This window comes from Merops nubicus, unplaced genomic scaffold (assembly GCF_000691845.1).
Source record: "Merops nubicus isolate BGI_N331 unplaced genomic scaffold, ASM69184v1 scaffold1085, whole genome shotgun sequence".
Classification (NCBI taxonomy): domain Eukaryota; kingdom Metazoa; phylum Chordata; class Aves; order Coraciiformes; family Meropidae; genus Merops; species Merops nubicus.
This window is the reverse complement of record NW_008611410.1, coordinates 120,833-133,021: the sequence shown is the minus strand read 5'-3', so window position 1 is coordinate 133,021 and position 12,189 is coordinate 120,833. Positions and strand designations below refer to the sequence as shown.

Sequence of the window (12,189 nt, the reverse complement as noted above, 5' to 3'; positions counted from 1 at the left end):
AACTTCTTCACGGTGACTTAAAATAGTGTCTTACTTCTGCTCCAAAAGGGATATAGTCTAATTCTAGAAAGACTAATAGTTTCAGTCACTTAAAAAAATCCCAGCCAACAGAACCAATCCAAAAGAAAAAAAAAAATGTGCAAAAGAATTTGGAAAACTTAAAGTCAATTTTCATTTAAAAATGACAGAAAATTTCTTTTAGAATATTGCTGAGTTCTTGGAAATCTTGCAAATAAATTTTGCTGTAGTCCAATCATCAACCATGAGTTTATTGTGTCCCTACTTGTGTGCTAAAATAAATAGTAAATGGTATTGTATGATTGAGCAGTTCTGTTCTACAGAAACAAAGGTTCAAGGAAATACATCAAAGGAACACTACTGAGGCTGTCTTCATAGCTTGGTCCCCTCTCATTCTCCTGCACACACGTACTCTTCAGATAAATCACCCGTTAAATTGTAACATATTGGAAATTTCTATTTTTTGTGGTTAGGTGGAATGCATTACTTATAAAACAAAACCTGTAGTAGCTATAGCAACACTACTTCTAGCTGCACTAGAAATACTGGGCTTCTAAACCCATTTTCTAGTGTGTGGTAAAGTTAATTATGGAGATAAGTAGAATGGGGTCTGGCGTTTTCAATTCTTGTAATCAATATTTGATTCATTAGTTTGGCTCTGTGATTTTTTTTTTTGCCATCTGTTTCCTATTTTGTCAAGCTTGTGATTATTAAGAGTCACCTGATGCCCATTGATGGGCCAGTGGTACATTTTTAAGTGCAGGAGCTGCTTTCTTTCTAATAATAACTAGCAAAAAGAGAAACCATGACTATGTCATGGTATTTTAGATCTAGTGTTTCATGGGTTTGGCAAATAATGATCAAGAGCCCTCGTTGCATTTGCAGGAAATAAATGAATGTGACCTAACAAGTAAAGCACAGAAGCCAGTAGAATTAAAGAATCTTTGCATATGTTTTTACTATTTCACTTTTTAGAATGTTTTCATTCTCTTAAAAATAAAAGTCCTGTAATAAAGTAACAAGATCTTTTATTTTTCTGGGTTTTACTGAGCTGAGTAAAATATGGCTATGAACGTGCAATTTGAGTAAGCTTGCAGGCAGAAGGAGTTATTCATAAAATACTCATTGAAGTCCCTTTTCTTTATAGCAGATAGGAGGAGTGAGGTTCAAGAGTACTGGAAGGATAACTTACTCCTTTCTAGTCTATTTTTCAGCTTTCTGTCTGGCCAGCTATTCCTAGGCTTATGTCTTCCTCTCTTGGTGCAGTATTTTTCAATAAAATGCTCTAAGTACTGCCTTTTCTCCTCTCTGGCTTAGAAGTGATGTCCAGGCTGCTTGGCAAAGGCATCTGTTGAAGACAGAGCACTCCCTTAGGCCAAACAGGATTTTGGCTTGTGCTTCAGGAATTCGTGTGTTCCTTCTTTTGGTACAGCAGATGGGCTTGTGGCAGCACCAGTGCTCCTGACAGCTACACCCCCTGGCTCTCTTTTTTAGGGAGACTGTTTATTCACTGATTGTGTTGGGACCTAGATCTAAAAGTAATTGATGAGTGTATGCACTGCAGCATAGTATTGTGTAGATTTTTTTTTTTTTTTATATATATATATATTCCTCTGGAAATATGCCTGATGTACAGCTAACAGTTGTGCTTTTGATACAAAAGCCTTTGTTAATTGAGTTATGAAATTGCTTCCTTGATGCTGTGTGCTGGAATCTGTGAGACTCATTATTCATAGGCGATGACTATCTTCAGAGAACTTCACTTGCTGCCAAATAATTCTCTTTTTAAGTTATTTTACTGATTTAATGTAAACTTACTTTAAATGTGTAGTTTGTGCACTGCCTCACGTGATTTCCTTTGAATTTCCACAGGCAATATATTTTGGAGTGAAATATTGCATCTTAAATATGTCTAGAAAAACTATTCATTTAATTTTGATGGGATGTTCATGACTGTTGGCTGAAAAATTGAGCCAATACTTGGTAATCAGGGAGTGGTATAAGGATGATATATCCATTAAGGATGTCAGTGATCACTATGTCCTTGAGTAACTAATAGTCCTGTAGTGACTGAATATTCATTTTCACTATTTACAAATAGTGTTACTATCATTTTCAGCAGGTTATATTTCCCCCTTTGATGGTTTGCAAACAACTGTAGAAAAATCAGAGCATTTCAAGCTATGCCTTTTTAGAAAAAAATTGAATATTCCCTTTCTTTTACCATGTAGATGGAAAAGGTTGAAGCAGATCTAAGCAGATCAAAATCACTCCGGGAAAAGCAATCCAAAGAATTCTCCTGGCAGCTGGAAGAGCTCAAGCAAAGATATGAGCAACAGGTCAGTTGGTTTGCTCCTTGGGTGGAGGGGAGGAGGGACATCTTTTCATGCAGGTGTAGGTTGGTCCTCTGGCAGGCTTAATCCTGTTCTTGCTCTGTGTTGCTGTTCTTGGTATAAAGGCAAAATTTATAGGTATGCAGAGTTTATGTGATGGGGGATGGAAGGGGAAAGAGCCTACACAGAAAATATTTTTGTTTCCTCTTTGCAATCCTTTGTACCTCTGACTCTTTCAAATTGTTTCCCAGGCTTACAGGTGGCAACACCTATTTTCATAATTGCCAGATGAAATTATTTAATGCTTTGTCTGTTTTCCTTCTTGTCAAGAAACAGCTTTTTATTCTTTTTATCATTTTCAACAGGGGGAGTGTTCATATGAATGCTTGTTTTGGCCCACTGATAGTGATTTTCTTTATTGTAATAAAATTTCAGGGTTGGGAAATACTCGGGAAACATTTGGGTGGAGACAAGAAACTTGAGTTCAGTGGTGTTGTGAAGTGTAAAGGGAAAAAACAGAAATAGAAGTAGACAAATTCTTGCATGATAACAGCTTGAGAACTATGCAGCTGGAACATCCCATCAAACATTTGTGTAAGGTGGGACTTGGTCCTGAAACTCAAGTGACATCTGTTTGGTGACACCACTTCAAGGATTTAAGAAGTTTGTTACTTGATAACAATGCTGCAGTTAGTCCAGAAGCTTAAAGCTGTCTCTTATCAATGTTTTTGCGTGGATATATGCAAAATACTACCCTGTGTTCCACGAGGGAAATGTGGTTTCATTTCTGTTTATCTTCTATGCTGGTAAGGAGATGAAATACTGCAGTTGGCTGTGGTACGAGACCTGCTCTGGTCCATCTAGAAGGGGCTTTTTCCAGTAATTAAGAAGCAAGATCACTTTGGTAGGTGTTGAGAGAGACCTTCACCTGTGCTTGGGAGGAACAATAGTGTGTTTTGTGCATGGGCTGCTGAATAGAAGGGAGTTTGTTGGTTCAGATCAAAGCATTTTCCTTATCCTCACTCAGAATTGTCAACATTACTAATTGGGTTGCCACCTGCCAGAGCGTGAGGAGCTGTCCTGTGCAGCAGTGAGATGTGCCTACGCAGGGGTTTTGTGTGGCTGGGTGGTATTGTGTGTGATTCTTCTGGTTAATGGTTCAGGAGTAGTCTGGGTAGCAGAGACGTTTTGCTTTCATGCTTGCATTAAAGGTGGGGAAGTTTGACTTGTCATTAAAGGACACCCTGAAGGCAGGCTGATGGCAAGTGTTGGGGTTACTTGGGCATCCACCTCAAGGTGGAATTTTTTAACTGCATCTTATGTTCATATCATTTTAATGGTATAGTTGGTTCACTTTCTTTGTTACAATTATCAAGATTTGTGGTGCATCTTTACAGTCCAGAGTAAGCATTTATTCAAAGATTTTGCTCCCAGGTTGAGGAACATGAGCTATAGCGATAAATACTACTCTGCTGTTTGTCAGATGTATCACATTCCTGTTCCTACCTACAAATGATATTTTTTCTTCCAACATACACAGTAAGAGCTGCCAAGCCATAGATAAAATTTCTGCCAAATATTTGGCTGGTTTTGCACGCAAAGATAAACCCACTAGTTTTTGCCTGAAAAACACTAGGCAAATTATAACGCCTACTAGTGTCAGGCATTGTTTTTTATTTGTTTTCTTGTATTGTCATGCCTATTATATTCAGACCTTCTGGAGATTGGATCAAAAAAAACCCACAAAATAAGAAATGAATGGGATAGTTAGAACTTTTTTTTTGTGAATCTTTTTACATTTTTATTCTATAACAACGTTGATGCTGCGGTAACCATCAGTGAAAGCGTTTCCCACTAAGAGGAGATGTTTACTGCCTCACTTTTATTTTCTTTAGGATAGCTACTTTTTACTGTATGAAAGAACAGCTAGATGTTTTGAAACGTCGCTGAAACCCAAGGAAAGAGTTTCAGCACTAAACAGCTAAACAATGAGAGCCTCAGAACAGTTTTCAGAGGAATCCTGTTTATGCCCTTTAAAAAACATTTATTTCTCTTCGTACTTCATTTGGAATGTTCTTTGAAAGCTTGTGAATATGAAAAATGTGTTCCTTCCTGCAGATTGCAGTGGGTGATCATTGGAAATGATGGTCTTTTTGTCTTGTCATTTCAAAGCTCCTTCAGCCCGGCTGCAGAGCAGCATGAGCTCAGTTCTTCCACTCTTAAAATTTCCTTTTAGTAGATCCAAATTCTGTTTCTCTGTATTACTGTCTATTTATCCTTCAGAAGTTCTAAGCCATTTTTAAAGCAGGCTTTACCTTTGCCTTGTTTCACTGCATATTTCTTTGGTTGTTACTTAGAGAGGAATAGACTGATTGAAACTTTAAATGGTGGAGTAAATTAGGAGTGGTGGTGTGCTTCAGCAGGGCTCTAGCAGACTTTCACTTGGGAAATAGACACCCAACCAAAAAACCAGATACTTTAGCTACCTGAGAAATGCAGTAATTGCTTTGAGATGTTTTGCCTCAAGTGTCTGAATCTAATTGTCAAATGGAATTTATACAGAAAGGGAAGGAAAATTGACCTTCAGATATATTTGGCACAGGCTGGCATGGTGAGCAGCAGAGAGCACTGACAGCGTATGGGACAATTGAGTTGCCCATAAATTTAATCAAGTTGGTAATGAAGAATTGAATGAACTGATGTGTTATCCAGTTCTCCAATCTGAGAAACATCTTGGAAGTGTAGGAACTCGAGAGCTGTGGTTTTACATCTCTGCTTTATATGAATGGTTGCCTGTGCTTCACAGGAGTCTCCTTGAATATTGCTTGCAGAGACTACTGGTGTGAACATGAACTGTTGATTGCAGGGCTGAAAGATTCCTCTGCCTGCAGATAGACATCCTGATCTATTGATATTTATAGCAATAAATAACCTGCTATGTATGTATTGATGATTTTGAAAATTATTTTTTTCCTTGAAAAAGAAGTAGGGGAGAACACACACAAAACCATGTCAGTTAAAATTTTGTTAACTTTTCAAATGCACTGGAATCCACTAATAAAGGAGAAATTTTGGATCTTGCAGTATTTGGTTTCAGCTGTCACGTGTCACTCCTGGTTCCCAGCTCCGTCTGATTCAATGCCACTTTCTTTTGAAGTATCCACTGAGAACACTCTTAGAGAGAAACTGGTGGTTTTTTTTTTTTTCTTTTTCTTTAAATATACTTTAGCTCAACTTTGTTCTACTCGCAGCTGTTAGATTTGAAAGTATATTTTGAAGAAAAAAAAAATAACTCCAGAGCACCACAGTTCCTATCTGCTGGGAGCAGCTGCTCTCGGCACTTCAAAGCCAGTGGACACCACAGCGAAGGCCTCACTCAGCCTTTCCTGCCTTTGAAATGGTTGCAGTATCTGCAGTCAGGCTTTATGGCACCGTCAGCACAGGAAAAAAGGTTGTTTGGTTTTTTTACACCCACTCCCTTTTTTTTTTCTCCCCCCCCTCTTCCACATTCTAATTACATCCTGTTTAGTTCAAAATACCTGGGAATCGTTTTCCACAAGCCCAACTGTTTGAAAGAGCACGTGCCCAAACTTTTCAGTAAGGGCTCTTAGGCAGGCAAATTTGACAGAAAAGTTAATGAATTTGCTTTTTTCCCCCCCATATCCATGTCAGTTAGGCACCTTCTGAGAGCAGGTCTCTCGGGGTGAGCTGTGGTACCAAGGCACAATGGTCGTGGTGGAACCAGGGCTTCATGCAGGGATGCTTCACAGAAGTCAAGTGTGTTCTCACCTTCATTTGAAGCAGATTTTCATAAATTGTCATGGGTGGAACACTTTCAGTGAACTCTTTGAGATCTTAATATTGAAATGGCAGTAGCTTATCCTTTTTTTTAAAAAAAAAAAATTAAAAATAGATCACTATGAGCACTGTCACAGCCTTTTTTGCTATAAATAGTTGCTTAAGTACTATGAGTGGGGAAAAAAAAAGAGATGCAAGATTAGTAAGAGAGCTGAAGTCTATTAAATTTCATTTTCCTACTGGTGATAACATACTGGGAAATAGTTGATGTATTATCATAGCAGGATGATGTTACTTGCTGAACTGTGGACATACTTTCTGAGATTAGATGCCAATCTGAATGCATAAATAAGCCTTTTCTATTGGTTCTTTTCTTTAATAGTGTTTATTCCATTTTAAAATAATTATTATTCATGCTTCCATAGCAAAGTGGAAATCTCTTGCGTGAGAGCTGAAGAATCTCCCTGTATCTCAGGAAATCCTTTCTTGTGACATTTATTGTTGGGTTCTGACTTCTGTAAAACTCATGAAGGAATAATTAGAGTTGTCATCTTGTCCTGTTTAGCCAAATAGGAAAGAAACAGGACACCTTCCAAAATGTTTTACTGGGTATTTAGCAAAATCACTGAAATTATGTTAAGGATAGAGAAATTGTCTACATTTTTAAGTCTGGAGCAACACAAAGGTGTGGTTGGTCTTAAATATGCCTTTTATATTAAAGAAAGAGAATTTTTCACCTGAAGTGCACAATCAGCTGGTTAAAAATGGAAAAAAAACCCCATGGCTGTTATCTGACCTGACAGCAGCAAGGACAGGTATCCAAGGTAGTATTGGGCAATTGTGCTGAAGTGGAGGAAAATATTATTATTAGGAGAAGAAGAATATTCTTTAGATGTTTCAGTATGTCTTTCATAACTTTCTAGGGAGATTAATTTAAAGAAAAGAGTGAGGTTATCTTGGATAAAATATGAATTTTTCTAATGACACCCATTGTTTTTGTACATAAGTTTGTTTTTAAAAATACACATCTCTTATCCACAGCTGGTTTAATGTTCCAAGCACCATCTCACGCTCAGTTGCTTAAAAATATTTTAAAGTATTATTTAGATTAATATTTAATGGTTGGGCATCTCTCTTGATAACTTTTAACTGTTTAACTTTGCGCCAAGTCTTCATCAGTGTTAGGATTATCTAGGCTAAGATGATGTTTTTTTTGCTTAAAACTCTAGTGATAATTCCCTTGAAATGTTGGAGGTAGAGTGTTTTTGACCCGGGTGTAGGTTTTTATTAGTATTCCCTTGAAATCTACTCAGCTGTATTTAGGTAATAAAAGCAGCTTAGTTCAGATGTTCTAGAGATTCTGCATCTAAATGTTCTGAAGAGTCTCACTGGGAATTTCTATGTCCCCTCTGGGAAACGAAGCCAGAATAGTTGTGTGTGATAGAGTCATGTGAAGACAGTCACCTTATAAGAGAGGAGGGAAAATACAGCATAGGTGAGGAATAGAGTAAAAAGTGAGGATTAAACATTAAACCAAGAAGCTGCTGTGACCTGGGGGAGGGAACTTGGAAATTCCTCAGGGAAAAGAAGCACTGCCTGTGAAAAGAGCTTGGGTGTGGTTGTGAAAAGCCAGTGCAATGGAGCCTAGAGCTATTTAGGCTGACAAACTCATTAAGTCTTGTGGATTGGGATGGCCAGAGAGGCAAGTCCTTAAGAAGGGGTCAGTTGGAGGGGTGGCATGGGCTGAAGGGTCCATTGAGCATGAGTTGGCTGTCCAGGAGCCAGCATTCCTTACTACCTCCTGCTTTAACTCTGCTTTTCTAAGGCAGCAAGCAGGGAAGATGCTGCTTCCACATTGGATGTGTTAGGTTACAGTCCTATCATGATTATTTGGTATATTACTTTTAGCTCAACTGATTTTCTAGCTGATGGTTTTGTCTTCAGAACCACTACAAACATCCTATCACAATGACTGTATTTGCACCCTAAACTCTGACTCCAGTGTCATGCTCAAGTCTTCAGGGTCATTCAGCTGGACACACTAATAGAGATAACAATTTTTTTCAGCTTGCTTTGTCTCTGTACCTTCTCTCAGTTAAGAGTTCATGCTGCCACACTTATGTCCTTGCTTTTCTTCTGGCCTCTTTCTTCTTTTTCTGTTTCTTCTAGCTTCTTTTTGACCACTCTGTTACCCACTTAAGTGAAAAAAAAACCCAAACATTTGCATAGATCTGGTTGAGATATGGTATTCCTCAGCCAGCCCAATGTCCCAGGCATTTCTTAGCTGTGCTGTGTTGGAGATTCACGATCCATTTTTAGTATGCTGGTTTTGTTATAAGGACCCAGCCTTTGTAAAAAGCTTTGTTCCTCTTCTCTTTGTCTATAGCCTAAGATAATTGAAATACAGTCTGTTCTTGCATGGAGGCCAAACGGGCACATTAGCAGAGGCTCTAAATTTTTCATGTCATCAGCAACAAGCTGCATAAATTTCATTTAATAAATTAATCTAGGATGCATAAACGTTTCCTTTGAACCGTGCTCACACGCAGATGAATGCCATTTGTGCAGAATATCTGAGGAATACTTTCTTCAATCATCAACATCAACTTTTCACTTTATGATATTAGCTAAAACTCACAAATGGGAAAAGGACACAAATTCAACCTCTAAGTACAGAGTGGGTGGAAGTCTTTTCACTGTACCATTGCTATTTACAGAATTGTTAACCAGACAGATGGGTATTTACAGTGTCTCCTTCAGGCATCTAACTTGTGTGTGATTCAGAGTTAAAAGCCTGAGCTCCCTGTATAGTCAAGAGAATCAACTTTAGGGGGAGGAGGGAGAGGGGAGATGATTCCAGGCACATAAATTGGTGCCTGCAGTAAATAGCAAGTCAGGCTGCAAATGCCTCTGAAGTCAGTTCTCAGTGTTCAAAGGAGGTCCTTGGATAAACTCCGAATCCCTAAACAAAGACTATGTACAGTAAATTCTGTACCACAGTCTGCCACAAAACAGGCAGTGACTCAAGAAATATTAGTTTGAAAGCAGTGTTTCTGTTTGCAGACTGCATTGGCTCTGCTGGAGCTGGTGGGCTGGGGAGGGCAGCGGTTCCTCCTGACCTGCATCACAGCACTAAGTGTGGTGTAACCACAGCAATCCAGCTTCATCCCCAGGACGTCGGGGTTTTAAAACCAAATTTACTCATGACAGGAAGATTGGGAAGGTAGGAGGACTGAGGTGAGGTTTGTGCTGCCCATACTTGAAAAATATCAAAATTCTGGAAGGCCTTTTTAAGTAAAATATGTACAGATCAGATGTATAATTTTATATACATAGTGAGACCACTCAGGTTTGTTGTTGTTGGGGAGGATAAATCAAACTGCAGTTTGGCTAATAGCCCAGCTTGTCTCTTTTAGAGAATTTATTGCAATTCTTAGTTTGTAGTTGAAATGCAGTTATTAGTGGTTGATTATAAGGTGAAGTATAGCAGGAAACACAGTCATACCAATTAAAGTATTGCAGTCTGAAATGAAATGGGAAGTAAAATGCATTTTCTATGCATGTACATTACCCTATATGTATTTTCTACTCCAGTGTAATATATGGTTCTGCACTGATGTATTTTTCACTGTCCTCGTTGCCCTTGGCTCATTACAGCCTTTATATCTTGGGAGGACTTTGTGTTCCAAATTATAGCAAAACGTCAAAAAAAAAAAAGTGTACTTTTAAAATCCATTTAATTTATCTGCTGCAAAGTAGTTCTGGTATGCTCCCTTGCTTTGCAGTGAAGATTCCTCTTTTCTGCCCAAAGTTATGCTAAGCCAGAGCCCAGCATGATTAATACTCAGTCCTGCAGCCTGTTCTATCAGATTACTTTTAGAAGCAGAGTATTTGTGGAGATGGGTAATCCCCATATCCTCACGGAACACGCACGTTTATTTATAGGCTTAGGAGACAGAAAATGCTCCGTTTTACCCGAGTTGTAACTTGGGCACAGCTCATGTGTTGGATGCTGTGCTGGGCAGAGGTTGGGGCTGCTTTTCAGCAGAGTAGTGAAAATGAAGACTCCTGATTTACACTCTTAAGTACTTATACATAGAACTGCTAAAAAATAGACATGCTATATGCATGCTGTGCGGGTGGGTTTTGTGCCGCTCTTTGCCATGACACGTGTAACTTATTGATGGCTTCTCCAGCCCTCAGAAGTTCATCATGCCAAAACAGTGCTAACAAAATCATCTTGCTGTGCAAAACTATATTTTATTTAGGTGTTACTTACAATATTTCTGGAACTGTGGACATAAATTTACATGAATTTTCATACTTTGGTGTCAAATATTTATTGTAGCAGTTACATTTTTCAAAGGAGTAGTGAGCTAACTAATTTCCTTTCCCTCCTTTGGGGACTATAAAAAGAATTTCAAAGGCATACTTGTTCTTGAGAACAAGTTGAAATTGTTCTAAAATTGCAAAGCCTAAACTTAGTGTGTGACGTAAAAGCAAAAACTGGATGGTAGAAGGTCTTGTCTATATTAGGGACTTTAAAAAGGTATTTGCTGATGTTGATCGTATTACAAGTATTTGGCTTCTGAAAATATCTTCTGCTATCAGCAGCCTATTTACTCTAGGTCTTTGTTCTTCAGATGTGCAAACTGACCCAGGGCTTATAGCAGCATGAAGTCACTTCAGGTCTTTATTAGATTGTCTCTCGTTTTAGCAGGTTGTTCTAAAGCACCTCAACATGTGGGTGCAGTTTGGTTTCTCATCAGCTTGGATCTCGGTGTCCTGTGTCGGGTGGGCATGAGCCACGTTGCCAGATCTCTTTGGCAGTTTGTGTGTTTTCATGCAAGTGAATAGCTAAAGACTGTCTCAGTTCTTGGATTCATCTTTTTTTAGCTTTTTGTTAAGAATTTTGTTGTCTTTTAAAAATTCTTTTCTCTGCAAGAATAAGGAAATATTGTTAAATTTCAGTTAAAAGCAAAAGTTTAGAAATAAATGTTGCAATTCTGGTCATGGCTTTGTAAATCAGCTGTTGGCTGTTGCCCTGAGTATGGTTTTATCATACTGGTGCAGAAAGAACTGAAAAAATGAAGAATTCATGTGAGAGGAGACCATAATTTTAAAATACTGGTGTTACTTGGTAGTAACAGTATTTCATGGTAAGAACAGCTAGACAGGGTCAGACAGCCCTGCTTGTTTTAGTGCCCGGCCGTGGTGGGAGACAGGAACAGATGCACAGAGAAGAGTGTAAGAGATTTTTCATCTTTGGGAGGGCAGAATGAGGAAACATCTGAGCCACAATGAATACGACCTGATTATGGTAATGGGGCCCACACAATTATTTAGTGAATGTTTCTTCTCGGCGTCGCCCCTAATTCCCATTGTGAATATCAGGTTGCTTGTTGGTCTGTATGTAGAGCACCTAAAAGTGTCTATCTTCTGGACGTGTAGGTACTGGATTTGAGTGGACGTTTTCATGTGACCTGATGAAGTGCTAAGCATCTAGAGGTAGATGTAGAATGATCTCGACACAATACAATATTTAAAGGAGGTAGTTTTTTTAGATCATTCATAAAGACTCTCTCTACCTCAAAGGAGACAGAATTCATACTGATTTATGAAGAATTAATATTGTTTTCATGCTGTTTCCTGTGATGAAATCCTATTGTAGATGAAAAACAGCATGGTTGGTTTTTTCCTTTTGTTGTTATGCAATTTTTTTTCTTTAAAAAAAACAAAAACAACAGAACAACAATACAAGAATGAGAGAGGGTGGAGTGGAAGAGAAGCCGTAGTGTTGGCAGCAGTTCTGAGGAGAACAGGAGGTTCAGTGAGCGTTCACCAGTGCACTCAAACAGCTACTCAGTCACTCCATGTTACTTGTAGAGGAAAGTGCATTTTGGTAAGAGTATTATAGCAAAACGTCTTGATACTCAAATGAGGAGTACTTGTTGATATTCATCAGGGAAGATGGGTTTTCTAGGTCTTTGAGCTTGAGCGAAGAAAATGCTCTTGTCTCCTCATACTCTCTCTACTCTCC

At 38.5% G+C, this 12,189-nt stretch overlaps 1 protein-coding gene across 1 annotated transcript in view; it reads left to right on the top strand.

Moving 5' to 3' along the window:
• The window catches only part of CEP112 (centrosomal protein 112kDa), a gene marked incomplete at its 3' end in the record, with an annotated part of 166,492 nt that overhangs the window by 63,685 nt on the left and 90,618 nt on the right, over nucleotides 1-12,189 (top strand). Inside the window, exon 18 of the mRNA XM_008941196.1 lies at nucleotides 2,250-2,357. Coding sequence (XP_008939444.1) covers nucleotides 2,250-2,357 — 108 coding nt within the window. The remainder of the gene's footprint in view (nucleotides 1-2,249; nucleotides 2,358-12,189) is intronic.